At 39.6% G+C, this 27,106-nt stretch overlaps 3 protein-coding genes and 2 non-coding genes across 6 annotated transcripts; all 5 read left to right on the top strand.

Moving 5' to 3' along the window:
• Positions 1 to 2,504: 2,504 nt before the first annotated feature.
• prim1 (DNA primase subunit 1) lies at positions 2,505 to 7,339 on the top strand. Its single transcript, XM_056385153.1, has 13 exons — positions 2,505 to 2,848; positions 3,280 to 3,437; positions 3,550 to 3,656; positions 3,821 to 3,894; positions 3,995 to 4,131; positions 4,404 to 4,462; positions 4,627 to 4,738; positions 4,836 to 4,925; positions 5,048 to 5,180; positions 5,267 to 5,336; positions 5,421 to 5,524; positions 6,811 to 6,909; positions 6,994 to 7,339. The coding sequence occupies exons 1-13, from the start codon at positions 2,740 to 2,742 to the stop codon at positions 7,011 to 7,013; spliced, it is 1,272 nt and encodes a 423-aa protein (XP_056241128.1). The 5' UTR covers positions 2,505 to 2,739; the 3' UTR covers positions 7,014 to 7,339.
• Positions 7,340 to 8,409: 1,070 nt separating this feature from the next.
• Positions 8,410 to 17,010, top strand: naca (nascent polypeptide associated complex subunit alpha). 2 transcript variants are annotated; one of them, XM_056385136.1, is made up of 9 exons: positions 8,410 to 8,497; positions 9,685 to 9,759; positions 13,143 to 14,861; positions 15,372 to 15,457; positions 15,741 to 15,818; positions 15,929 to 16,075; positions 16,307 to 16,435; positions 16,540 to 16,662; positions 16,888 to 17,010. In XM_056385136.1, the coding sequence occupies exons 2-9, from the start codon at positions 9,690 to 9,692 to the stop codon at positions 16,900 to 16,902; spliced, it is 2,367 nt and encodes a 788-aa protein (XP_056241111.1). In that variant the 5' UTR covers positions 8,410 to 8,497; positions 9,685 to 9,689; the 3' UTR covers positions 16,903 to 17,010. The 2 variants fall into 2 exon arrangements, with proteins under 2 accessions (XP_056241111.1, XP_056241112.1); XM_056385137.1 differs by lacking the exon at positions 13,143 to 14,861 and having other exon boundaries at positions 8,415 to 8,497.
• On the top strand, positions 15,580 to 15,653 carry LOC130175598 (small nucleolar RNA SNORD59). The gene has a single exon (XR_008828768.1). It is a non-coding gene; the product is annotated as a small nucleolar RNA SNORD59 (small nucleolar RNA).
• Positions 16,742 to 16,815, top strand: LOC130175597 (small nucleolar RNA SNORD59). The gene has a single exon (XR_008828767.1). It is a non-coding gene; the product is annotated as a small nucleolar RNA SNORD59 (small nucleolar RNA).
• A 3,216-nt stretch (positions 17,011 to 20,226) lies between the features above and the next one.
• ptges3b (prostaglandin E synthase 3b (cytosolic)) lies at positions 20,227 to 25,788 on the top strand. Its single transcript, XM_056385925.1, has 8 exons — positions 20,227 to 20,491; positions 22,571 to 22,684; positions 23,342 to 23,411; positions 23,524 to 23,622; positions 23,762 to 23,851; positions 24,405 to 24,461; positions 24,586 to 24,613; positions 24,736 to 25,788. Coding segments are annotated over exons 1-8 (480 nt in total). The 5' UTR covers positions 20,227 to 20,489; the 3' UTR covers positions 24,756 to 25,788.
• The last annotated feature ends 1,318 nt before the right edge of the window (positions 25,789 to 27,106 follow it).

The raw sequence follows: 27,106 nt of genomic DNA, 5'->3' as shown, positions 1-27,106 counted from the left end.
CTGAAGGCCTACGTGTCGCCAGTGTTTTCCTGATGAGAGGAGACAAGACTCTGAGATGGTGGCACACTTGGGTGATGCAGTGACGTTTATATAATCCCCAAACTATGACTCCTGCTGTATAGCTAACATGTTGACCTATTGATGATGTGCTCCATGGCCACCTGATGACTATCTGACCCAGATTTATCATACACAGGGCTGAAAGTCGCATTTTCACCCCCCGTTCACTTTACCTAACTTGCCCCACTGACATTTAGTGTTGTGAGTGTGTGTGTGTGCGTGCGTGCATGCGTGTGTGTGTGTGTGGATGTTTGCAAGCAGTAAGTAGTAAGTATCTGCTATATTGTTATGTGATATCTGCATCCAGAGAAGCCACAGGAAAGTTCAAGTGTAACAGTTCAGGAATGGCCAGCAATGCTTTCGTTTAGGAGCTACTGTATGTAATGTGCATTAATATGCACCAGAATAATTAACATACATTGGGAATGTTGGCAGTGAGAGATAGAGAGTGGGCATTAATCCCAAATCCATTTCAAATCATTTCTAAGAAAGGACCCAAAAAAGAAAAACCCATCACATCCCCTATGCCTTGAAGCAAACTCATTTGCATAATTCAAGTATGATGTGGTTGAGAGCTCTTGCATTATGTAAATGAGGATATGATTAAAGAATATTAACATAAACACAAGTGTAATCATGAAGTGGAAATGTATTGGTAATACCTGTCTATTAACTGCTGTTGAACATGGCACAGTTCAGCATCAGTGAACAGCCTGCAAAGGAGAAACTTGTTCATTACTAGTAATTTAGTGTGCAGGTATTTCATATACAGTAGCATAGTATGCTAACAGCTGGGTAATTGCAGTGCTGAAGGGCAGTCATCAGCATCTACCCATCTGAGAATTGTGAAAAAATAAATGCATTAAATGGAGTGCAAAAGAAGGGAAGTGTCTGATAGCAACAGCAAAAAAAGGTTTGTATGCAAAATGTCCTAACATTTACATAAAATTCAAATTTCCATTGAACTGTGGAATATAGTGACAACAATGGACAAGACAAAGCTAATTAATGCTATTTAATGTCCTGTTCACACTGCAAAGGGTGAGTGTTATTTTATATCAGAAGTACAATAACTGATAAGAGCTCTTAACGCTGCACAGCTCTCAACCTTCAGTGTGAACAGCGCCACTTCAGTGAGATGGAGTTTCAGACTGGCCGCCTAAAAATACACCAGTAGAGCCACATTATGTTGCCACTGGTGAGGTTGGGGGAGCAAGAAGGGGCACCACCGCTGCTCCTTTTTGTCTTGAAATCAAACAGAAAGAAAGGCGAATGGCATAAATTAGACCAATTTATCCAAAAAGAAACAGAAAAGGCACTCAAGTCATCCTGTGTGGCCCCTCTGGTTCCTGCATCTCTACCCCTGTTCCACTGAAAACCAAGGAGGTGCCTTTTTTGGACTATTGATCTCAGAATTTTACTTCGATGCTGAACGTTTCGTGGTCTTCCTGTTGCCTTCATAAACGAACTATGAACAAGTGTTTCATAACCAATTATCTTAAATTTCCTGAAATGGAGGTCAGTGTGGCAACACTGTAAATATTGTCATGAAATCACACTGCCCTCTAAAGGTGTAGAAAAGACAGTGCAGTGCAAAAGGAGCCATGAAATCAGAACACAATGAACAGGGAGGGTCCAGTAATGTTTTGTTGGTGGAGTAAGTACAGAATACTCTGACTCAACACATATCTATAGTAAAGACCTTGGTGTTGCCAATACTTAACAGATAAAATACTATAAGATGTCAGGAACTCTTCGTTTACAACACAAAGCTAGAGTCTTGATAGTATCCCGTAAATTTTTAATTGTATATGGAATTAATTTTTTTAACACAAAAATGTACTCACTGCATTTTACTTTTATTATGAAGCTTTTCTTTTATATATATTTTTATTAGTCATTATTCATTTCCTTGTCTCCATATTCAGGCTATATTTATGTTACAGTATTTCCATACATTTGTTTTCTTCAAGTGTAAGTTGACAAATGTCTCCTGTTCTTTTCTAATATGGAATAGGTTATATGCCATTATATTTTTGTAAATTAAACTTTAAAAGAGTTTGAGAAATAAAAAACCTATGCTTTCACTTTTATAATGTGGACTGGTGGGACCCAGTTAATAAATGAAGAGCTATTAAATGTGCATTTTGTAAGAAAGACACTGAAACCCAAGAACGCCTGTTGTATCTGCCATCCAAATCTTTTAAATCTATAAAGCCAAAATCAAGACTGTTTTTCTTGATTTGTAATGTCAAATATGTCATGTATCAATTTAGGTTAGGACTACATGTCCCATGATCCTCTCCTCGTCCGGCGACACTTCCGCCGCTTCATTCGTTGTAGGACGAATGTTACAAGGTTCGGTAAAGCTTCGAGTAAAGACATATAATAATACTGACGTCTACAGCCGATCAGTCATTCTAGTTCAGCTCACTTTTGATAGTTTTGCTTCATATTTCCTTTCTCATCGATTTAACAGGGAAACGATTTTTTTTAATCTCCTCCTTAAAAAGGAAGTTACTCGTTTCTGTGACGACATTGTCTGAACCTTGTCTCATTGGTTCTGTCCGCTGCTCAAGCGTTTTCCCGCGCTGTAAAACGTCGCACCGAAGCTGTTGTTGCTGCAAGCTATAGCATTATTTTACACCGGTACCGGAGCCGTTACTTAACTGCCAGGTGATGCCATCCTCAGATTATGACCCGGCTAGTCTGCCAGATTTACTGCCGCTGTACTACCGGCGGCTGTTCCCCTTCTCCCAGTACTACCGCTGGCTGAACTACGGAGGAGGTGAGTGTCATTGATAAGACAGGGCAGGAAAGAGCAGATATTAATGTTACCGAGCTAAACGACTGGAGCTCTTCAACAATGTTGTGTGGAGTGTGACTTAACTACATGCTTCCTCTCAACAGTGTCAAATTTGGTTGTTTTGTTGTTCCTGTTGACAACATGTTGCACTCACTCACCCGTTTATTATTATTAGGTTCACCTAGCTAACACTAATACGTCAGTCAACACGTACTGCCTTCATGAGGGGTTTTATGTTCAGTTTCTGTTGTAACATTTTTAGAGAAGTGCTTTTGGAAGATGTAGTTTGTGGTGCTCTTGATGTTGTATTGCATTATGCTGCAGGTGTTTCTGTTAATTTGTCCACCCATTGCTGGATTTCCCAGGGGCCCCAGAAGCCCCCGGTTAATATGTTGTTTCTTGTTCAACCTCAGTGCAGAAGAACTACTTTCAAAACAGAGAGTTCTCCTTCACACTCAAAGACGACATCTACGTCCGCTACCAGTCGTTCACCACGCAGAACGAACTGGAGAAGGAAATGCAGAAGATGAACCCTTACAAAATTGACATTGGAGCAATATACAGCCACAGGGTAAGACTGCATGCTCCTATTATTTGCCCTCCAACAGGACTCTGTGCCATTGCAGCTACTCTCCTGTTTGAGCAGGAATATGGAGGAAGTTTCATCTGTTTGTCACCCACAGCCGAATCAACACAACACAGTGAAGTCAGGAACCTTCCAGGCGCTGGAGAAGGAGCTGGTGTTTGATATCGATATGACAGATTATGATGATGTCAGAAGCTGTTGCAGGTAAATATGGTTTATTTTTGCGGATTGAAGAATGTGTCAGTGTCTTACTGTACACTGTAGTGACTGTAAACAACCACTCTATTACACATCACTTTAACCTAGTAATTCAGCATATCCGATAGTCACGTCACTGAGAAAACACAAACTCTAATCTCTCATTTTAGTGCTGCAGACATTTGCTCCAAGTGCTGGACCCTGATGACCATCGCTATTCATATCCTGCATCGAGCTCTTCGAGGTTTGTTTGTTATTGATTTTGTGTCAGCCATCTGCTCACGGCATCTTAGATTTTTTTGGCAGAAATTAGCATCAAACACTTTTTTTATGTGTCATTCCAGAGGACTTTGGTTTCCAGCATCTGCTGTGGGTTTATTCTGGCAGAAGAGGAGTGCATTGCTGGGTGTGTGATGAAGCTGCCAGGAAGCTCTCTGTAGCCGCACGCTCTGCTATTGCTGAATACCTGAGCCTGGTGAAGGTAACAGTATTTTAGCTTTCATTAGATGATGAGGACATGTTTATTTATTGTAATACTGGACATGAACCAAAGTAATTAATTTACATTATGTTATTTGAGTATTTATTCTTTCCCTCCAACTAGATATGTTTTTGACAGAAATCACCAGTCACTGGATGTAGCTTAAAAATTGAATCTATTGTTGACTTCTTTTGGGACTTATAAGTCTTTTAATTACTTGTATGTAAGTTCATTTTTGAGACGTAATGTACTACATCATTGCTGATTTACAGGGTGGTGAAGAGACAGTGAAGAAAGTAGTGCTGACAGATCCAATTCATCCTTCTATTAGGTAAGAATCGGATTGTTTTCTTGTGAAGGTCAGTTAGAAGCTATTACTGTGTTTGTCGTGTTTTGATGTTTGTGTCCAATTTTACTGTTTGTTATTGAGGTCATTGCCTCTGTTGGATGTTGTGGCTTTAGCTGTTTAAGAGTCTCTACCTGTAATCTCAACAGAGAGTCTTTGTCAGTGGTGGAGCGCTACTTTTCCCAGTACGCACTGCATGAACAGGAGATACTGGGCCGCAAGGAATCTGTAGACAAAGTGCTGGCACTCGTCCCTGAAGATATCCTTTTCACAACTTCATATATATTTCAAGAACACATGCAGTAGAGCTGGAAAAAAAAATGCATTTTCATTCTTGACCTTAACTCAGCTCTTACATGTTAGAAAAGACTTACAGCAGAGTTTCCAAAATGAGAAGAAACCTGAGACTCGTTGGAAACTGGTCAAAGATCAAGCCACTAGGAAGCAGGTTGGTAATTCTGCTCATGCCCCATAATGACAGGTGTTTAAACATTTGAATTCATTTTACACATTACAACAAGAGGGCTTATGACCAAGACAGAAGCAGTGATACAGCCTTTCTTCCTCCAGGCCACTGCCAAAAAGGGCCAACACTTTGAGAAAGAAATCATGCTGCAGTACTGTTATCCACGGCTCGATGTGAACGTCAGTAAAGGGGTGAACCATTTGCTGAAGAGCCCCTTCAGTGTCCACCCCAAAACAGGTGAGCATAGATCTGATGAGATTACACGCGGTGAATACATGACTGTCAGAGTCTCCCTGTGACCTCTCTCTTTTAACTCTGGACAGGACGCATCTCTGTTCCCATGGACCTCAAAGAGTTGGATACGTTTGATCCTTTTGCAGTTCCCACAATCAGGTAAGTTATGACTCAACGTCTTGCGCTCTGTTGTGTGAGGTGTTTGATACTCGTCAGAGTTGATGTTGTAACTTTTTTTTCTAGTATGATCTGTGAGGAGCTGGATCGGCCCAGAACAGAAGAGGAGTCAGAAGACACAAAGGAGAAGGAAAACGAGAAGGATGCAGCAGAGAAACGAAAGATCAGAGGTGAAATTCTGAAATCTGAATTTCAGGCTTACTGTATCCCAGACAAGAGCTTTACCTTTCTCTGCATTTGTCTCAAAGCTACAAGTAGGCTGACACAAGGCAATCACCATCTTATTTGGTGATAATGATAATATATGATAAACTATTAAATTAAAGAGCATCTTTAGGCTCTCAGGTGAATCAGTTCACAGGTGAGAACAGCACTGTAATCAACCAGTCAATTCCAGTCAGGCTCTTTGCAGCCTGTGCATACAACTGATAATTACTGATATACACTCAGTTGTCTGTTTATTCGGAACATCAGATAGATAAAACTAATGTAGTCTAATACAACAGTCCTGCAGTAAATCCTCCTTCATGAAGGTTATAATGTTCAGTTTTTATTAAAATTGTTTTAGACAGTTGTTGATTATCATTTTTGGAGGATGTAGTGTTTTGAGCTATATTACATTATACAGAGGTGTCTCTGTTATTTAGCCTACTTTCACTGATGTAAAGGGGGTGGACAAAATAATAGAAACACCTGGAAGCCACGGTGAGAGTCCTTACACAGCAGTAGTTTTGTGTTGGCATATCGGTTATTGGTCTCCTTGGTTACTGATAATTGGTATTAGTATCAGCTCTGAAAAAACCATATCGGTCAATCATGTCCATCCTCAATGGCCTGGCTTCAGTTGTTTTAGAAGTTTTTTTTTGTGTGTCAACCTTAATTTTTCCAGTAGCAATTCACATTTGAAATAAACAGCTGTCCAATTTATTTGTTGGAAACAAAAGGAAAACCAAACCAGAGAAGGGAGAAAATTCTGGTGATCAGAGGACATAAACCAGTAAAAACACATACTTTGGACAATTTAGACAAATATACACAATAAAAATTCATGATGGTTGTAAACAAAATCAATGCCAGCTTTATTCTTGTTACTGGAGCCCCTGATAAAGGCAAAAATAATAATAAAGCAGAAAGTGGTGTAACATTCGATCAAATATGCATTTTCAACCACTGCAAATGGTAAACCAAAACTGCTCTGTTCTGAATTGTACATTGCTTGATGTGTTTTTCTTCATGAAAAATGCTATATTTTACATTTACTCCAAAACATGTCACAGACCCAAACAGGCTACTCAAAAGAAGTTAAAAGAAATTTAGAGCCTGTATTGTTAAGTCTACAAGTAAGAATGGGTTACTTTTATCTTTCACTTCAGTCAAAGATTTCACTCTCAATAGTTTGATACTTTGGGTCCAGAGAAACTGAATATTTCAGCTCACAGATTACTTCTCTTCACAGATTACAAAAGAACCAGTCTGGCAAAGTATGTGAAATACTTTGATCAGTTTCTGGATGGGATGGCTCGTACATGGAAAGGCGAACTCCTCAGAAAGAGTGGTACGTTGTAGTTTTGGTAGATAAAGAGCGACTTTTGAGATTACTTTCATCTAATCAAATTTCTTTTGTCCTTGTTTCCTTCAGATCTCCAGAAAGAATTCTGAACTGGATCCACAATCGGAGAGTGATACACATCTTCTGAAGTGGCACTTTTAATAGCTCGCTATCACTAACTGCCATGTACTGGGGGGGGGGCTTCATGTTGTGGTGGAATTTTGCCATTTTCTTGACCAACAATAATTTCATCCAAATCTGTTTGATAATGTTCTTATGGGATTCAGTAATAATAAATTAAACATGAGTAAATCCTCTATTTAGTGTAGGATTTTCCTAATACAATGCCAATTTTATTATGGTTTGTCTACTTGTTACATTTTTCTGCTGTACAGTCATTTATGAAAATAAATTTGGTATTTCTACTCTTTGAAAATCTTGTATTCCAGTTACTTTGAATACAACAGAGGTTTTGCAGATTTTCCACTCAAGTGTAATTATCTGAAGTAGGCAGTTTAATATTGTAGCAGAGGGTTACATATTTTAACTTGGGAGTTTTTAAAATTTAGAATTTTGTAAGATTTTAGCTGATACTTAACACATATGTACAATTTAGAGCAAAGGAGTCTTATGAGTTTTTAAAAATCAGCCTACAATTTTCATAGAAAAAAAAAAATTTAGGATATGGACCCTCTTTTACAACTCCTGTTTTTAGCATTTTATAATCTTTATCAGAAATGACTTTTTTAAGTTGTTTGTGGGTGTTGTCAACACACCTGTATTGTGGCAGTCATCACTGTAGCGTGTTTATCCTGAATGTATTATTTGAGGTTTTATCACATTATGAATGGTCAACATGGACATCTGTGGAAAAGAAAAGACACGATAATGTGTATTGCCTGCCTTAAAGTGCATCTATTTTTAATCTCTGCTTGAACTTGAATTAATTAATAATTAATTCTATTATTACAATATTGATCTCCTTAAGTGGTGCAATGTACATCATCTGTGGTACAATGCTACAATTGGATTGAGGCTAAGTTATTGTTAATTTCTAATGCTGTTAAAACTTTATCAGTCACATTTGTCAACTAATTTCACATTGTTTCCAGTGTGTTTTATACCACTAACAAGGCTGTTTAAGGTGGACAATTGGCCAGGAGCCACTAAAGCTCCAGGTTTACTACATAGCATTTGAAGTTGATTAATCATAAATATGTTAGAAATTTGCACCAATGAAGTAGCTACCAATGAAGTAGCTGCATATCAACTATGACAGGTCCTCTATCCTCCATCCAGTAAAGAGGGACTCTGTGTCATTGTCAATTTAAGACTATCTCATATTAGTGCTTTGGGGCCCTTGAGCTGGTATGAAGACAGCAGTTGAGAAACATAATATTCCTATATTTCCAGAGTTCAGACTCTTCGACAGTGTACTCTACGAAGCTATAACTGTAACTCGTGGTGAAAGACATGTGGACTGTGCCTTTAAATAACCCGGAAGTAGAAAATACTGCTCTAAAGCGGATATTACCGTGATACCGGGGTTAGAAGTTCTCTCTCACAGCCATCTTGGATATAGCATCCCAAGTCGGTGAGTGTCTCCTCTGAAAATCCAACATCATCCAGCCTTTTTTCACATATTCCCGTCTGTACCAAGCGTTTCGTGTGCTTAATTAAAGTCCAGTGAACAGGCCGATGCAGCTATTACTCCTTCATGGTCCCTCTGTTCAGTAATATATGCGCCGTTGTGCCTCCGATTACCGGCTCAAAATGGGGGAACATGATGACTTCAGTTTATACTAGCAGCCTGTCAGGGCCGGCAGGAGATGTGAGGTTTACAGGTGTAACATCGAGGTGGTCACTTTAAAGAGGTCAAATTGAAGGAGAAAGTGGTGGTTAAGCTTTCCTAATGTCGAGGCTGACAGCACCAGTTAGCTCACCGTGGCTCTAACGGAGAGTAACGTTACAGACGGAGCTCACAGGCTAAAGCATGGGCTCGGTCACCGTTCAACCGATTATGACAACTCCAACTCATGGTCTGAACTGGTTCACCAGTCCGTTAGTGATCCGTTGTGTGCCAAAGAAGCTGTCTTAAATTACTTAAATACAACGATGCGGAAGTTAGCTTCTGATACTTACATTTCACTCTTCTGAACCTGTGTTTTTAACTGTGTTTAGCTTCTCTGGGTTAATGTGTGTTTTTAACTGTGTTTAGCTTCTCTGGGTTAATGTGGTCTGGATTTGACAAGTTAAAGCACAGGGCATTTTGATCTACACTTGGTCTTGTGGTCTATTTGTGTTGAAACAAATCGTATTTGTGTTATTAAACGTTTCTCAAATCTAGCACTGTATTTCTTAAACAGTTACTATAGTCTACTCTCTTAATCATGTCCAGGTTGGACAAGTGTAACTCTAATGGGGTTATACCTGGTCTATTGTGTTCAGGATGGAGAAAATGCAGTGAAACAAAATTTTTCTGCTTTCATAAATCTTTATGTAAGGTTGCAACCACTATTTCCCAAAGTCCATCAATGTGATCGCATTGTTTTTGCTTAAAAATGAAAATCAATGATCAAACTTGTTGCCAATTGTATGTCAATCAACTATTCAATGATTCAACACCCTTAAGTTGATTTCTGGCTGCCAGGGGTAATAATAAAACTGCCATATAAAGTGGGGGCCAATAGGGGCCCAACAACGAAAGACCGTGAACACTAGAAGTTATTAAAACTTAACTTGTGCTAATGAACTGTCTTCTCCCTCATTTCTTCTCACAAGCAACCATGCCTGGTGAAGCCACAGAAACGGTCCCAGTCACCGAACAGGAGATGCAGCAGCCTCAAGTGGAGACTGGTTTGTATATTTTAACTTGACATGAACATGCATGCAATACGAGGAAGGGGTCCTTGAACTCTCAGAACTTGTGAATTGGTCAACAAGTAATCATCTGTGGAAGGTTATTTGTTGAGCAAAGGATCAATATTGGATGATTGGAACATTATTTGGTTTAGGAGTTGACTCAGCTGGCTGGACACTGAGTGGACATAACAGGTGACAGTTATTTTGACTCTCACCAGCCATGTGTTGAGACATTTGAAACAGTAGTTTGATCAATGAGGAATTTGCAGTGTTGATATTGCTTGCCTTGCCTTGAAAAGAGTAATCCAGGACCCCTCTTTTTATTTACACAAACTCACAATGGAGTGTGGTGACTTGCACTGGCAACTGGATTTATCACACAATGCATGGTGTTCAGTGTGGTTTTCCCTGTGCACTATAAATTACTTGAAAACCGAGTTGGAAGTAGCCTTGTTGCTGATGGTATAAAATAGATCATTCTGGTCTTGTTGGTAACAACTTTGCTTATATCCTCTTTTAGCTGTTAAATTAAACACAACTTATATTGTTTATAGTGCAATACATGTGGTCAATACTTGTATGTAATTTTCTGAAGTGCTATGCTGACACATAGTTTAATATCAGTAGACATCTTTCAAAAGTCACCAGTTTGCATATTGTACGTGGTGTTCTTGACCAAAAGTAAGGTTAAATCTTGCATCTGGTTAAAAAAGTGTAAATTTTTCTAAACTCAGTCACATCCAGTCTTCAACTATCATGGACACCAGATAAATCCAATCACATGTATTTTTGATAAATTCTTGAGCATCACTGTTCACACATGCACCTCAGTGTTTTCCTGTAGAAATGGTTGGTAAGTGGGTGGAGGCGCTTGCTCAGGGGTGGGGCATAGACTTCTGTATCAACTGATCAGTTGCAGCAGGCACTAGAGAAACAGCTTAGCCTGTCAATCAGCAGTAGCTCCTCCATTACAACCAAATGTAAAAATACCAAGAGGATTCAGTGACATATACTACACTGTACATACATGGTGAAAAGCTGCCATCAAACACATTTGTTTTGAATTTGTTTCCAAACTTTACTTTTGAGTGTGTGCACCATAGAGGAGACCATTAAATGAAGTCACCAGTAGTCCTTAACTTTAAACTTGTTTCAACTCGCAAAGGGAATTTCGACTGCGCTGTAATACTTAAATGTACAGTACAAGGATGAAGAGCAATAACTTTAACACCCTTATTTATTTCAGTTGGGCTTGTGACCTAAAATGGAGTGTCACTAGTTTAGCTTAAATCAAACTGGATATGTAGTTGAGTTAGGAAGGATACTGCGAATGCATTTGTGACAGCTTGTCAACCAGCACCCTATTGTGGTTGCCCACAATGCTTTTATCTTGGAATAAAAGGCAATTGAAATAGATTGCAAAGTTATTTTGGATGTTTAACTATTAATACAATGACTCCTGCATAATTACTCTATAGACCGTGCCAAGAAGCAGTGCAATAATGTATACAGAGTTCATGAGTGCAGTCTAGTGTGGTATTGGTTAAAGACAGTAAATGGATTCATAGGTTATTTACATGCACAGGCTGCTGTTTTGGACTAAAGAAGGTCTTGGACACTGCATGGAGTTTGGAACATGGGCACTTTTTGTTCTTTGAGGGCACCCAACACCCCTTTTCTTTTTTTCTTTTTTTTTTTACACTGGCATGTCGAGCCAGTTCCACATTGTTGAACTTTCTCACAAACTCATCGTTTTGTTCACGTGTGGAACACAATTTCTTTTTCACTTCAGTGTATCCATGAAGCTCTTAAATTTTGCAATTGGAGCTCCTCAAACATCCCCCCTTCCCCCTGTTACTCCCGTAGCTCTTCCTTCATCAGCTACAGGAGTAATGAATTCTCCCCCTGAGATGGCTGTTCCTACAGTGAACAAGGCAACCCCACTGGAGAATCCTCCAGAAACCTCTGTTCCTGCTCAAGAGATGAGCTCCCCAGAAGAAGCAAGCATTCAGACTAGTGGCGATCAACAAAATGGTGTTGCTGCAACTGGGTTGGAAGAAACATCTGTTTCACAGCAAGGGGCACCTGCTGACCCACCAGGGGCTTCGTGTGGTTCGCCAGTTCCTGAAGAGTCCATGCCTACTGCTGAGCCTCCAACTAAAGAGGTACAAAGTCAGGAGTCAGTCGTTTCTGCTGAAGAAGTGGCCAGCAAAGATGTTAAGCAGATTTCTGTAGAAGAGAAGGCCTCTGGAGAAGAGAAGGCCTCTGGAGAAGAGAAGGCCTCCGGAGAAGAGCTGGGAACAGTGGCAGGGAAAATTTCTGATGATCCAAAACCATCTGCTCCTGAAGACGTCAGTGCAAATAGTGATGATAGGGAGATGGCAGAAGAGGGTCCGAGGAACCTTTGCCTGGGTGCACCTCAAGAAGTATTGCCTGGTGATGTGAACATCGACATGGAAACTCAAAACAAAAATCTTGACAAGAAGGAACCTGTTATACTTCTCTCCAAGGGCATTCAATCAAAGGGGACCTCCAAATGTGAAGGCCCATCCATTTCCACTCGCCACCTCTCAGGTTCGTTTCAGCAGGGTCTACTCCCCCACCCCTCCACTTTTTGCACCCATCTCTTGAATGCACCTTTTTGGTCAGGTTGGGCATATTTTTCACAAGTGATAACATGATTGGTAAAAGTTCATGTTGTTTTCAACTCAACATATAGTCCTAGTGCTGCCTCAGTTATATTTTTTGCAGGGTAGGCCATGACTGGTTTGGAGTTTGATATTGTTTTTGTCTACATCTGTAGCACTGTAATCTTCTTTAAAAGGGTAATTATTCTTTCTATAACCTGTTCTCATACAATCGCCCTTACCACCAATTAAAATTGTTGATCATTATTAAAAGGGACAGTGAATTATTATTTCACTAGGAATGGATTTGTTTGACTAAAGTTATTTTAGATGAAATACATATGTAGTTTTTAAAAAAGCAAAATAGGGTTGAACAGTTCATTTAAGTTTTTTCCTTGAAACACTGGTGGTCATAGCACCACCACGGTCAGTGGTGCTATGTCTATGTAGCAAAAGCCCTTCGTGTTACATTTCATTATGAGATGCAGTGGTGTAATATGCATTTTCCTTTTCATCCTAAGTGCATCCTGACTAAATATAGAATGGTTTTCTGTGTGGAAGTTGGTAGTATGTACTCTGCATTTTGAGTGGCAGTTTGCATCAGTCAAGTTAGGCAGGTCCTTTTCCTAACCGTAAGAAAGATGGTTGTGTCTTGGTTTGAGACCATTTAACCCGCATGAGTAAGACTTGAACATTCCCGTCAAAAATTTTAAAGAGTCTTTCTCTATTCTGCTACACCTTCTGCCCCAGCTTCCTCCCAGCAACCTCAGGCAGCTTCTGGCCCTGCCAAACCTAAAGGCAAAGGTGCCAAGAGTGCGCAGGGTTCTTCTGCCCCAAAGGCTGTCCCTGGCAGAAGAAAACGATCCTCTATGTCTGCCTCTTCCTCTTCTCCTACCTCACCAAAATCTGCTCCCTCTACCCCCTTGTCACCTGTTATATCTCCCCTAGCCTCTTCACCTGCTAGCTCTTCTGCTAATCAGGCTAACCGTTCCACCCCAAAGGTTGTCAAGGCTGGCAAACAAGGAAAAGCTAAGAAAGGAGAGGCATTTGTGCCTGCTCCTGCCCCTGAGGGGTGCAAGGTCACTGCCGCCAATGAAAAACCAATACAGGCGAGCCCCAAGCAAACTGTAGTTGAAGCTAAACCTGCTCCAGCAGAGACAAAGAAACCCTCACCAGCGGCTACAAAGCCTGTAGCAGCACCAGCTGCTTTCAAAGTTACCTCAAAGCCTGCTGTAGCAGCACCAGTTTCATTTTCAGATACTCTTGCTTCTAGCCCTCCCAAGTCATTTGAAGTTAAGGTAGCTTCATCAAAAGTGGCAGATGATGATCTTCCTCCACTGATCCCACCTGAGAAGCCAATTAAAATGCCTGTATTCGTGCCCCCTGTTAAAGAGGGTGCCGTTGAGGCTGTTAAGCCAGCTGTTGAGGCCAAACCTGCTCCTGTTGAGGCTGCCAAGCCACTTGCAAAGGCCAAACAGGAGGCTGCTAAGCCAGCTGTTAAACCAGCTCCTGTTGAGACCAAACCAGCTCCTGTTAAGGCTGCTAAACCAGCTGTTGAGGCCAAACCTACTCCAGTTGAGGCTGCTAAGCCAGCCGTTGAGGCCAAAGCAGCTCCTGTTAAGGCTGCTAAGCCCGCTGTTGAGGCCAAAGCAGCTCCTGTTAAGGCTGCTAAGCCCGCTGTTGAGGCCAAAGCAGCTCCCGTTAAGGCTGCTAAGCCCGCTGTTGAGGCCAAAGCAGCTCCCGTTAAGGCTGCTAAACCACCTGCTCAGGTCAAACCTGCTCAAGTTGAGGCTGCTAAGCCAGCTGTTGAGGCCAAACCAGCTCCTGTTGAGGTTGCTAAGCCAGCTGTTGAGGCCAAACCAGCTCCTGTTGAGGCTGCTAAGCCAGCTGTTGAGGCCAAACCAGCTCCTGTTAAGGCTGCTAAGCCAGCTGTTGAGGCCAAACCAGCTCCTGTTAAGGCTGCTAAACCACCTGTTGAGGCTAAAACTGTCCCTGACAAGGCTCCTAAACAAGTTGAAGAAACTAAAGCTGCTGCTGCTGCTTCTAAGACTGTAAAACCAGATGTCAAATCTGCCCCTGTTGAGGTTGTCAAGCCAGCTGCAGAACCTAAACCAGTTTCTGCTGAGATTTCCAAGCCAGCTCCTGTGAAGGGTGCCAAGGAAGTTACTGAGGCCAAATTGGTTGAGGTTCAGGCCGCACCTGCTGAGGTTGCCAAGCCTGCCAAACCACTAGCTGAACCTTCAACTGCTCCCTTAAAACCCGTTCCAGTTGAGCCTGTTGAGCCTGCCGTTCCTGCCCCAATTCCCCGTAAACTCACATTTGCTGAGGCAGTTGCAAAACCTGCCCCTGTTAAACCTGAGGTTGAGGTAATCGGTACAGCTCCTTCTGAACCTGTCTCATCACCCAAACCTGCCCACACACCTGCTAAAACACCAGCCAAAGTGGAGCCTGTGATCAAGAACGACAAGGGTATTTTCTTCTTTCTCTCCTCTTTTGTGCCATCTGTTTTTCCAACTGTCACTGCAATCTGGGAACTGCTCAGATGCTTAGATATGCCATTCTCCAAGGTTGTGCAGTATAAATAACATTTGTTTCAAGATTCTACCTATTGTTGACATGGATGCATCTGGTTTTGGGGAAAAAAGTCCGTTCTGTGGTTATATACTGATACATACTTGTGTGATCATATGATGTCCATCAGTCTTTATTTAGTAAAAATGTCTTGTCACTTTGGTAAATAGGGTATTAGATTGAAGGGGAATCATGTTCTCAACACACAGAGCACATTGGATTTGAGGTTAAAAAGCTCTAATTATTGTGATTGTGTAGCATTAAGTTCAAGCAATACAAATATACATGGATACATCTCTTTTTATTCTCTAGGAATGATGCATCTTATTTACAAAATAACTTTCAGGGGTACACCTGTGTGAAAGGTGCCATGTTAATAATTTTGGTTTCTGTTGGTGGTTTTTGTAGGCTCCGGCACTGAGTCGGACAGCGATGACTCAGTCCCTGACCTGGAGGAACAGGACTCTGCACAGACACAGACACAGCAAGCTCAGGTGAGTGTTCAGTCTGTTCTTGAATATTGTGTTCACTGTTGATTAGAGCCCAAACAAACAGGACCATTACAACATCTACTGGCTATGTCAAATGTTTTCGGCAGATGTCGTTGGTCTGTAACTCTTCTGTGATGATTTGCACAGTGACTTTCGTTCTTCTGAGTGTACTGAAGCCAGCCTTTCTGTCCTGAGAAGAGAAACTTAAAACTAGTGACGTACCTTCACAATTTGTATCGGGTCTATATGTACTTATTGACATTGAATGTGTATGAATCTCTTATAGCTTGCAGCAGCCGCTGAGATAGATGAGGAGCCTGTCAGCAAAGCCAAACAGAGCCGCAGTGAAAAGAAGGCGCGGAAGGTAACAAGCTTAACTTTACCATTACAATGGGTGTTTTTAATTTGAATGGTGCTTTTCTTTGTAATGGTCAAAATTTGCCACATTTGTAAAATGATTTTAATTTCTTGCAGGCAATGTCAAAGCTTGGTCTCAGGCAGGTAACAGGGGTCACCAGGGTTACGATTCGCAAGTCAAAGAACATCTTGTTTGTCATCACCAAGCCAGATGTCTACAAGAGCCCTGCATCAGACACATACATCGTCTTCGGTGAAGCTAAGGTATGTAGCCAGTAACAATACAAGCCACATTAGTCTTGGTGCCATCTTAAGGTGTCGAGTAATAAGTAATAACATTGCTCCAACCAGCATGTCTATTCTTAGCATTTTTTAAAGGCAGCAGAATAGACTCATTGAGAGATTTGGTCAAAATGTTAGAGAATGTCCACGGCTAAAATGTTACTGCCAAATGTTGTATTCATGTCTCATTTTGCCATCTCTCGTGCACTCCAGATTGAAGATCTTTCCCAGCAAGCCCAGCTGGCTGCCGCAGAAAAATTCAAGGTACAGGGAGAAGCTGTATCAAACATCCAGGAAAACACACAGACGCCAACAGTACAGGAGGAGAGCGAAGAAGAAGAGGTAAGATAATACGCTTCTATTCAAGTCAAGTCTATGCTAATTAATATGTATTCTTGGTTCATGAGATGAGGTGTTACAAATTTCTGCCCACGTTATTTTTATAGGTTGATGAGACCGGAGTTGAGGTCAAGGACATTGAACTCGTCATGTCACAAGCCAACGTGTCGCGGGCGAAGGCTGTACGCGCCCTGAAAAACAACAACAACGACATTGTCAATGCTATTATGGTAAGACTATGAAAACCTTTTCTAATGTTAGGAAAATTGTTTGGAGTCATTCTCAATAAGCCATTTGTATGTGGATAACTCTTCAGTGATGAATAATACAGTGACTTTCGTTCTTCTGAGTTTACTGAAGCCAACATTTCTGTCCTGAGAAGAGAGAAACTCTGTGAACTGAAAAAATTATTCTTAAAACGTACGCTAACAAATCTTTTTTTGTTCCCTTTGCAGGAGTTGACAATGTAATGGGACCCTGTCAACAAAGAGTTGAAGAAAGGTTGCTGATTTAATCTAAACTCGTTTATACAATTTATACCCAAGATGGAAATAAAGTTGTGGCTTGATCAAATGAAATTTTGGTGTTTGCTGTTCATTGGGGGTGTGTGTGTGTGTGTGTGTGTGTGTGTGGGGGGGGGGGGGGGGGGGGGGGGGGGGGGGGGGGATTGATTATTAGTGTGGTCAAGGCAGGGAGGGGCAGGTGTCCTTAAACGGGCCTAATGGAAATATGGATTTTTATCGGGAATCTTCCTTCCATTTTCTTTACCCTTTTATATTCCTTTTTAGAGGTCATAGGAAGCTGAACCAGTTACAGCCTTACATTGTAGAGGACACAACACCAAACGTGACACACAGAGTCCCAGTATTCAGACCAATGCTGAGATTCAAGCCTTTAAGCCTCTTGATAAATGTGACAAACCACCAAGCCACTGGTACCCTGTTGTTTGTGTCAAAATACATGTACTTGAACTTATGTGGGTGATGGGGCTGGTAATTCAGTTAGTTCATCTGCTTGTTATTTTCAGCTAAACTTTTTTGGATTGACTTTATTTGATAGTTGGTGTAGAGAGGAAACATGGGGATAAGGAGGGTTATGACATACATAAGCCCACACATTTGACAATCAAGGTACCCCACTTTGAGCTAAGCTTGATCATTAACACTTTGCCTGGCTGAGGTGAATGGACATTTCTTAAGCCACTTTTTCACATTTTGTTGTGAAGCTGCAAGTCCTTTAGGTGTGTATTTGCAAACTCGTATGTTTCTCGCTGAGAAGAGGTTTCCATCTGGCCACTTGGCCAGAAAGCCTCCGGTGGAGTGCTGCAGTGATGGTTGTCCTTCTGGAAGTTTCTCTCATCTCCACACAGGATCTCTGGAGCTCAACCAGATTACCATCGGATTCTTGGTCACTTCTCTTACAAAGGCCCTTTTCCCCTGAAGGATCAGTTAGGCCTAGCAGCCAGCTCTAGGAGGAGCCCTGGTTGTTCTGAACTTCTTCTAAGAATCATGGAGGCCACTGTGCAGGCAGTTCTTTCCTCCTCATGGCTTAGTTTTTGCTTTGATGGGCATTGTCAGCTGTCACATCTTATAAAGACAGGTGTGTGCCTGTCCAAATCATGTCCAATCAGATGAATTTACCACAGGTGGACTCAAATCTAAGTGTAAAAACATTTCAAGGTAGGCAGAGAAATGGGAGCAACCTGAGGTAGATTTCAAGTGTCTTAGCAAAAGGTCTGAATACTTAAGTCAATGAGATATTTCATTTTTCCCTTTTTAATGAATTTGCAAAAAATTCTAAGATTCTGTTTTTGCTTTGTCACTATGGGTCATTGTTTTTTTTTTTTTATTATTTTATTTTAGCATAAGGCTCCAACATAACAAAATGTGAAAAATTTAAGGGGTCTGAACACTTTCCAAATGTTCTGTGTATTAGGTAGCTGTGGAACCAGAGGTATGAATGCCAGTCCTAACTGGCTGCTGGAAGCAAACTGTGACCTGCTTGTGACACCTCAATTTTCATGTTTTGAGGAATTGAAGTTGAAAAAGTAGCAGTTAATGGAGATAAACACTGTAGTTTTTAGTTTGAGTTTTTAGACTAATAAAACTTCCTCTTGTCAAATGTTTTGTTTCTCTGCTATAGCGTGGCTACTAGAGTCTTTGAGATTCTTTTCACCACCTGTATATGGAATTTGGTCACTTACCCAAACTCCCAGCATGGCCCCATCCAGCTTTTATCCAGCTATGACTACTTCATGCTAAACTCCCACAAGACCTGACCTCTTTGGAGATAGTACAGGTATGTAAGCCTGGATCTATTAGATAAATGTTGTAAGGAAAGCTTCATTTTCAGCAGTGACATTGTCAAGAGAAATAGACAAAAGATTTGAAGGTCTACAGTTAATGGGAGGCATAAACCGCTTATTGTTACTTAACTTGGATGTTTGACCTTCACTGTGCAGAGTCATGCATTAGCAACCTGACACCCAAAGGCTGTTTTCACATTCATCTGCTGACATTTTCTCTGTGCTCACTTTAAATCTCAATTTTAGACATGTACATGTATGTGCAAGCATGAATCTGTGATATCAAAACTAGTTTTAAAACTGATCATGGCTCAGAAAGCAATTTAGTGCAATCCTCCAGTGTACCAAAACCTAGAATGGAATTTTCAGTGAAGTATGAGACATGGTGTGACCAGTAGTTCAGCCTTTTAAATGAATAATATTTACAATAGCCTACATGTTCATAGATATTGGATTTTAATTAGGTAGGAAGAGGAAATGTCATTTTAAGAATTTTTCACAGAATTGTTTTGTGGAAAAAAATGATCAAACACAGATTATTAATCCAAGCAGAGTATCATAGAAAGTCTGGAGGGGACACAATCACCATAGATAAACAAACGGATGCTACGAAATTTCCATTATATTCATGAACCATTACATTTGTATTTTTTTTTTATTACCACTTATAGGATCTCATGTCCAAAAAGACAATAAAGACAAGAAAAAAGAAAACATTTGTACTCCACTATTTTGATGACTGAATCACTCAGATTACTGCTTCCGAATCATAAACTGCTTATATTTGTGTATTCCTTTAACATTTACTTCTGTACAATTATTTCTTCGGCTAGTTTTGACTATCTCCTGACATTTTTAGATGAAATAATCAATTCAGAAAATAATCATTGATAATCGATGATGGAAATAATCATTAGTAGCAGCCTTACAAGTGGAAAACACAAGACAATGCATTTACCATTCAACAAATAAGGGTATTGTTTTTTATTTAAATATACATGATATATAATTTATTGGCTCCTCCTTCTGTTAAGGCGCCATTTATAATGGCTTTATCATCTTTAATTAATGGTTAATATATCATCAATGCTTTAGCGATCAGTCATAATCCACAAGAGACAAATGGGGAGGATTTTGCACAACCTGGCAACCCAAAAGTTGTTCTTGCTAATGGCTAATAACTGATCTATAAGCATTAATAAATAGTTGATTAACTAGTAATAAAGATTGCTTATACACCCTTTATAAATGGTGCCTTATTAGAATATATTCCCATCTTGATTATTGTCATGGATTTGAGATGTTTACCTGTTTGTAACGCCCTTGGTAAATGCACATATTTGGCACGAGCTTTAAAGGCAAACAAAAAATAAAAGTAAATTAAGATAATCAAAATAAATATGATTTTTGTTGCTTTATAATCAAATTTTCGGCCATGGATAAGATTATTTGAAGTGATCATACTGGGTGGTACGGAGACCATAGAAATTCCCATTAAATGCGAGGTTGCCTCCCTCACATCACCCGCAGCTGTGGCTGAAAGCTCTAGAAACGTCTAGTACGCTCCAGCTGCGTCAGAACTGCCATTCTCATCCCGAGATACGCAAGAACATCCGGAGTATTACAGTCCACTGGATAGAGGCGTTTGCAGTAGCTGTGTGTGGGCTGCATTCCTTCTTTTTGCAGGCATTACCATTTTTTCCTCACAAGACTGCTTTATCTGCGAAAAAGAGGCTCACTTCACGCCTAAACATGTAAGTGGTGGAAAGTTAACGTTAGGATACAACAGAGGGAAAGTGGTAGTAAAACATGCTTTACTAGCTAGCTACCGTTAGCCGTCAGACAACATGCTTTCGCAAAGGCGGGAGGTCGGCCTAGCCTTAGTGAAATGTAAGATAACGGCAACTCGCTACGTAGGGGACCGGGTTAAAGAACGGTCTTTACCTAGGCAGTTATTATAGAAGGTCCTAGTTCCCAGCATTAGCTGTAAAGACGGCTACTTCTGCCTGATGTTTGAGTCAGGTGCACCGCATGGCTTAACTAACGTAGCGGCTAACGTCAGCGTTGTTAGCTTGGCTAGCAGAGTGTCCATTGATCATTAGATTAGCACCAGGTTTGTGTCAGAAGTCATGATATCACCGTTAAAAATTGTAAACGGGAATGTTAACAAGGTAAAACTATCAATTGTTAGCTGCTTGATCTCAAAGTTGTGAAGAGTGAGCAACGTTTAGTCAAACATGTTTGCCTAATGCTAGCTTCATATTGGTCCACGATCATTTGTAAGAGGATTTGGCTAATGAGGCCATCGGTTCATTGCTAAAAGAAGAATAGTATCCATAAATGTGCAGTTTTAAATAAATCTTATCTACTTAAACAAAATCCAAACTAATACATAATCAGGGGTGAGTGAGTCGTTACTGATTAGTTGCAACCACAGACATGTAACTGTACTGGAAGGTCTATTTCTCAGTGAGGTACTTATTAGTAAGTCTGTATAATGGAAGAACAATCACATCATCATTTAATACTTTTTCTTTGTTTCCAATCGGATAGAAAAGATCTTGTATTCTTCCCTGTGCTTCTCTCGTGTCTTGCAGCTGCACCTGTAAAGTTAGACTGATAACTGAACTTTACACACTAGTGGGTAGCGCTGAAACTATTAGTTTGCTAATCGATTAGCAGATCAACAGAAAATACATTGGCAGCTACTTTGGTAATTTAATAATTGTTATAGTTATTTTTTTAAAAACAAACATCGGCTGTCTCAAAGTTTTTTATTTGCTTTTTTTCGGGCATTATAGTAAATGCGATATCGTGTGGGTTTTAGTCAGTTGATTTGAGTTTGAATTGAGCATGATTAGAACTTTTGCTGCTACATGTTTAAATGATTAGTTTGCAACAAAAGATTATTTTTATTATTGATTATTCTGCTGAGTAATTTCTTGATCAATCAGTTAATTGCTTAGCCTAAGGTGATATCATCCAATTGCTTCTTTGCCCAAGGCAACAGGCCAAAATCTAAAATGATCTAGTTTTCTGTCAAGTTAGACCAACAAAAGATGCAAGTCCTCACAAATGAGAAGGTGGAAGAAAGGAACATATGGCATTTTTGCTTAAAATTGCTAAGAAAAGAGGATTCAAATGATTAATCAATAATTAAAATAGTTGCTAATTTATGTTTATATAAAATATATACATATTTATGTAATGTATTTATTTGACTGTCAATTAATTGATTAATAAACTCTGCTGTTTCTGCTGTAAAAAGTACAGTAATATGCATAGTATGTATACTGTGTATTGTATATTATAATACTGTGAGTAGAGTACAGTCTAGACCTGTTCTATATGAAAAGTGCCCTGAGATAACTTCTGTTATGATTTGGCCCAATATAAATAAAATTGACTTGAATGTAGGAGAACTTGAGCTGACTTAATCTAATTTAATTTAACTTGTCACGTTTTAGTACACAGAGATGTTTCACTTTAGAGGCTGCAGGAGCACTATGTGTAACTAGATGCAATGTGGCAACCTGATACGTGGGGTTTTTCCGAAGGCAGGCTGTTGTGCCTGAAGACTTGCTCAACTGTCAATAGCACCGATGTATTTTTCATGCAAGAGCTCTACTGTTTTACAAAAAATAGGAAAGAAAGGTTTGGACCAGATCCACATGGTTTAAAGCTCTGTACAAAGGTAGCCAGAGCTGTACTTTTAAATGGACACAGCAAATTACATTTTGATACTCAATTTGTCTTGAAAGCATCATAGCCTTAAGTTCTGTAACAGACTGTTTACATGTGTTGATATTTTGGTGTTTTCTGTCTTTTCACAGGCATCCAGCAACTGCCAAGTGGTACGATAGGAGGGACTCTGTTTTTATAGAGTTCTGTGTAGCAGACAGCAAAGATGTTAAAGTCAATTTTGATAAAACAAAGTGTGGTTTCAGGTATGTTTCCTCATGTTCACTCTTAAAGCAGACAATAAAAAATTGTCTAATTATGATTTCTTATTAAATGTATTGTTGCTGGTTCCACTCTTTAAGTATACTTTTTGTTGAGTAACGTTTAGTGTCAATTACAAGACTTTTGCCATGATTTGCCTTTCCCACTCAGACTTCTGAGATAAAAACCCTCAGGTTGGCACAGAGTCTACACTCTTGTCTGTCACAACAGTTCTTCTATCCCAGTGGTTCTGAGATCTGTCCTCACGTCGTTGTGAGCTGTCCTCTTTTAGCACACCAGACAGCCATTAATTATTTTATTAATGCGATAGGAAGCATGAAACAAGCTTCATGAAAAGGGGATTGAGTGATATAATAAGATACATGAAAAATTTGCAAAAATGCTGTAACACAGTAAGAAATAAAACAAACGAGCAGTTGGAGTTAGAGTTTTATTTCACTTCTCAAGGTTTCAGTTTTCTCAGTTGTGGATTTCTCCAAGTGGAGTAATATATACACCATATATTACTCCTGGTGTGTATATATACACCATATATTACTCCACTAACAGTAGTTTGAGATTTTCAACGTCTTGTAGTCTGCACTTAACACGTCTGTTGTTTTATTCTCTCCCAAAATAAGTTAATTTTGTTTTCTCCACAGTTGTATTGGAGGAACTGACAATGTCAAACATGAGAATGAAATAGACCTTTTTGAAGCTATTGATGAAAATGTAAGTCTGAATCATTGCTTTGACTAAAATTGCAGATACTGCAGAGGGGATTGTACAGTTGTAGCCTGAAAATTGATTACTCACTGCTCTGTTTCTTTCTGCCTCATTGCAGGAATCCAAACACAAACGCACAGATCGTTCAGTGTTGTGCTATTTACGAAAAGCGCAGCCAGGGAAGGCGTGGCCGAGGCTAACAAAAGAGAAGGCTAAGGTCAGTTATACACAGACAAACACAGTCCTTAAGTATAAAGGATCATGCAGTTAATTGATGCATAACATTACAGTAATTGGAATTGGATTCATTTCATCAAATCCCCGTAATGAGTGGCATTGATTTTGTGTTTTCACAGCTGAGTTGGCTCAGTGTCGACTTCAACAACTGGAAAGACTGGGAGGATGACTCGGATGAAGAGATGGGCAACTTCGATCAATTCTCAGATGTAAGCACTATGATTAGTAGGGATTAAATAATTCATAATTACTTTGAAGGGATCTTTTTTTAAACATAGTTAAAAGCTTTTTGTAAATTGTTGTATCAGCTTTAATACGGTCAGTCAACATTACAGACAGGCCCACCCCAAAAACTGGCATTTGACCAAGGCCCAAAATGTCAGAACAGCTTGTGTGAATGTGGGTAGAATAAAATGTTATGGAATAATTATGTTTTTAATAATGGATGGTAAAATATGCATACTTTTTCATTTTTCATTTAATATAATCTGATGATACCAGTCAGAAATTAAGGAATTAATTTTCCTTTTTTAATTAAGGAAAATTCAACTACACAGTTCTGCAAAGAGGAGAAATTGTTCACCATAGTCTGATTCTCAAATGCAAACACGTCTTATCATTCCGCGTATACTTGTATCGTTTTGTGTGCCAACTTGACAAATGAGATTATGGATTCAAACCAAGAGAGATGTAAAAGTTGAATGTTTTCCATTTAAGAAAAGGAATTGACATAGCTTTAACAATACTGGTGTAATATTACAGATGATGAACAACATGGGAGGTGAAGATGACCTACCCGATCTAGATGGTGCAGATGATGTAAGTATCTCTTTTTTCCACCTTTTATATTCAAAAATAAAAGCTACTACTTCTTGTGGGAAACTCTAGTCAGATAATGATGTGTAACATTTTACAACCTAATCTTGTACCTTTTTCTGTTTAGGATGAGTCTGCAGATAGCGATGATGAGAGTAAGTGTGAGCCTTTGGAACAACACAAATTACAACTGTTGTAGATGGTTACAGTTTCTGGTAATGGCTGCCTTTTTGGATGTGAAGGCTGAATGTTACCTCTGCTTTACTTTTACTTTCAGAAATGCCAGATTTGGAATAGAAGACTGTAAGTCTCTGGAAAGAAAATGGAAGAACAGGGGGCAAGAGGAATCTTAACAAATGTATATCTTGAAATTGAAGGCAGTGACAAACAACTGTACATATGAGTCAGTAGTCATATTTAAATCCATAGCCTCAGCTCCAAAGTCTTGACCGATCAGTCCACTGAAGGTTGATATGCATGGTATTGTACAGAGCAGCTATCTCCACTTCCATTTGCTGTACTGCACCTTTTGGGTATCTTGTTTTACTGTTAAATATTACAACTAAGCACACATTATTTGTTGGAAAAGCTGTATAGTTGTCCTCAGCTGAGCAATACGTGTTAAGAGATTTACAATCTGTTTTCAAATGAATTGTGGTTTAAAATGATAAGGCCCACCCATTCCCAATGTTGTGGTTTTAAGTTAGTCAACCAGTGTAGTTTATCCCATGATTTAGGAGAACACTAGCTATGTACATCAGAAGAATTAGATGCATTTACTGATTGGGTTCCTCCAAAGCCTTCCATGTGCTGTGAATTAGATATCCAGGAAGCCAGTCTTTGTTTCTGTAGCTTAACCTTCCAGCTTACATGTTTCCCTTTACTTCTTGTTTAATGTTTGTAAAATTGGAATAATCTGAAATCATCGCAGAAACATTTGCATCTTCCCAGTGATCACCTACTTTGGTAAACTGAATGAATTCCACATTTTAGTATCTTAACAGTTCCTCCCTGCATACCCACCTAACATGCACACTCATGTTAGATGGCAGAAGCAAGGTGAAATGTTTTGCAGCTGACAAAGAGGCTTGAAGCTTGGTTGGGCCTCAGCATCATATGGTTTGTTGCTATCCTCCAGGTTCTTTCCGTTTGTTCATCTAGAACAGATCCTCCCTTGTTGGTGAGGGAGTGTTGGACCGATACGGCGACGTGTAATGACCAAATTATATTTGCACTGTCAATAAAATGTAAGGGGAGACAAGTAATGTTGAATTACAGTGGAAATTCTTTTTTTATGTCTACATCTTTCTAATAAACTGTTTAAGAATCATTTAATGCCTTTTTTTTTAAAGGACATTTGACATGTGTTTTATTCATTTGCCTCTAGATACACCTGACTTTCTTTCATAAGAGGGGTCATGATCAGTGGGGTTTAACCACCTAGCATCATTGGAAAAATAATAATTTAGAACAGAATACATGATGATTTGGGGAGTTGTGGGACCAAGTTAGGCTTTGAACCTGCCAACAGATAAGTAACTGGTACTGGGGTTAGGGTTAATTAATATAATTGTCTAGCTTTATTATTTATTTCAGAACATTCCAAAACCAATAATTTCATCTGCACTTGCATATACATACGGTGGCTGCATTATCTGGCATACCTGTAATTCAGTGTAACAGGTCTTCCATAAATCTTACTTTTGCAAAGTTTGTATAGTTTTATAGTTTTTTTTTTGTTTGTTTTTTTTATGACAAATGTATGGTGGTGGTGGTATACTGGACTACGTTATATTGAGAGTTTATATTTTTTGTCCCACCTATTTAAATACATGACAGTTGCAGAATATTGGAAACGTCTCTGAACATAATGCAGTCCAGTCATGGATGGATTATGAGACAATGGCCCCCATCCCTCTCAATCTAGCAGCAAGACAGCTTTGCATCCCTATATATTTGTTTTGCATCTTTTAGTGTCTTTTCTGTGTCTCTGAGGCTGTGTTGTGTCTCTTTGCAAGTGTAGTCCGCAGGGCCTGTGCTCTGCCAGCGGGCTCAGTAGAGTCTATGACAGTGTCAAAAAATTAACATTACAGGGATCATTAAAGGTTTTTAGGGCAAATCAGTTGGAATTTATTATATTGCAGAAGTGTTCCTAATAAAGTGGCCACTGAATGTATTTTGAAATGTTTTAACTACAGTTATGCTTGTGATATTTCAGAAATCGACTTAGGACCTTTTGAGACCATCACTGCATTGCAGAGGAACTGATATGATATTGCTATGGCATATTCATAATGAAATGGTTTTCAGGATACAATACTGACCTGTTCAAGTTGCCTAAGCTTGAGAGCAGTTTTAAAGCAGTAGGCTTTGTTGTATTTAATAGAAGTAATCTTACTTATAATGTTGTATTTCTACTTGAGTATAATTTTTTGGTAATGTAACTTTCAAGATTGCATTTTTCGGCGTTAGGACCCAGAAACCTCGACGCTCCTCGGCCCAGAACATTAGCATACTTCCTCTTCGGGCCTGATTTCCTCACTGTCATTTCTGAGAAGGTGACTGTAATAAGCAACACCTGTTTCCTGTTATCAGCCTGAAGCAGATTAAAATAAAGGCACAGAGTGCCAGTCGTTTTGTACCTGTAG

Source organism: Seriola aureovittata, chromosome 9 (assembly GCF_021018895.1).
Source record: "Seriola aureovittata isolate HTS-2021-v1 ecotype China chromosome 9, ASM2101889v1, whole genome shotgun sequence".
NCBI lineage: Eukaryota > Metazoa > Chordata > Actinopteri > Carangiformes > Carangidae > Seriola > Seriola aureovittata.
The sequence above is the reverse complement of the archived record's forward strand: the minus strand, read 5'-3'. Positions and strand labels throughout refer to the sequence as shown.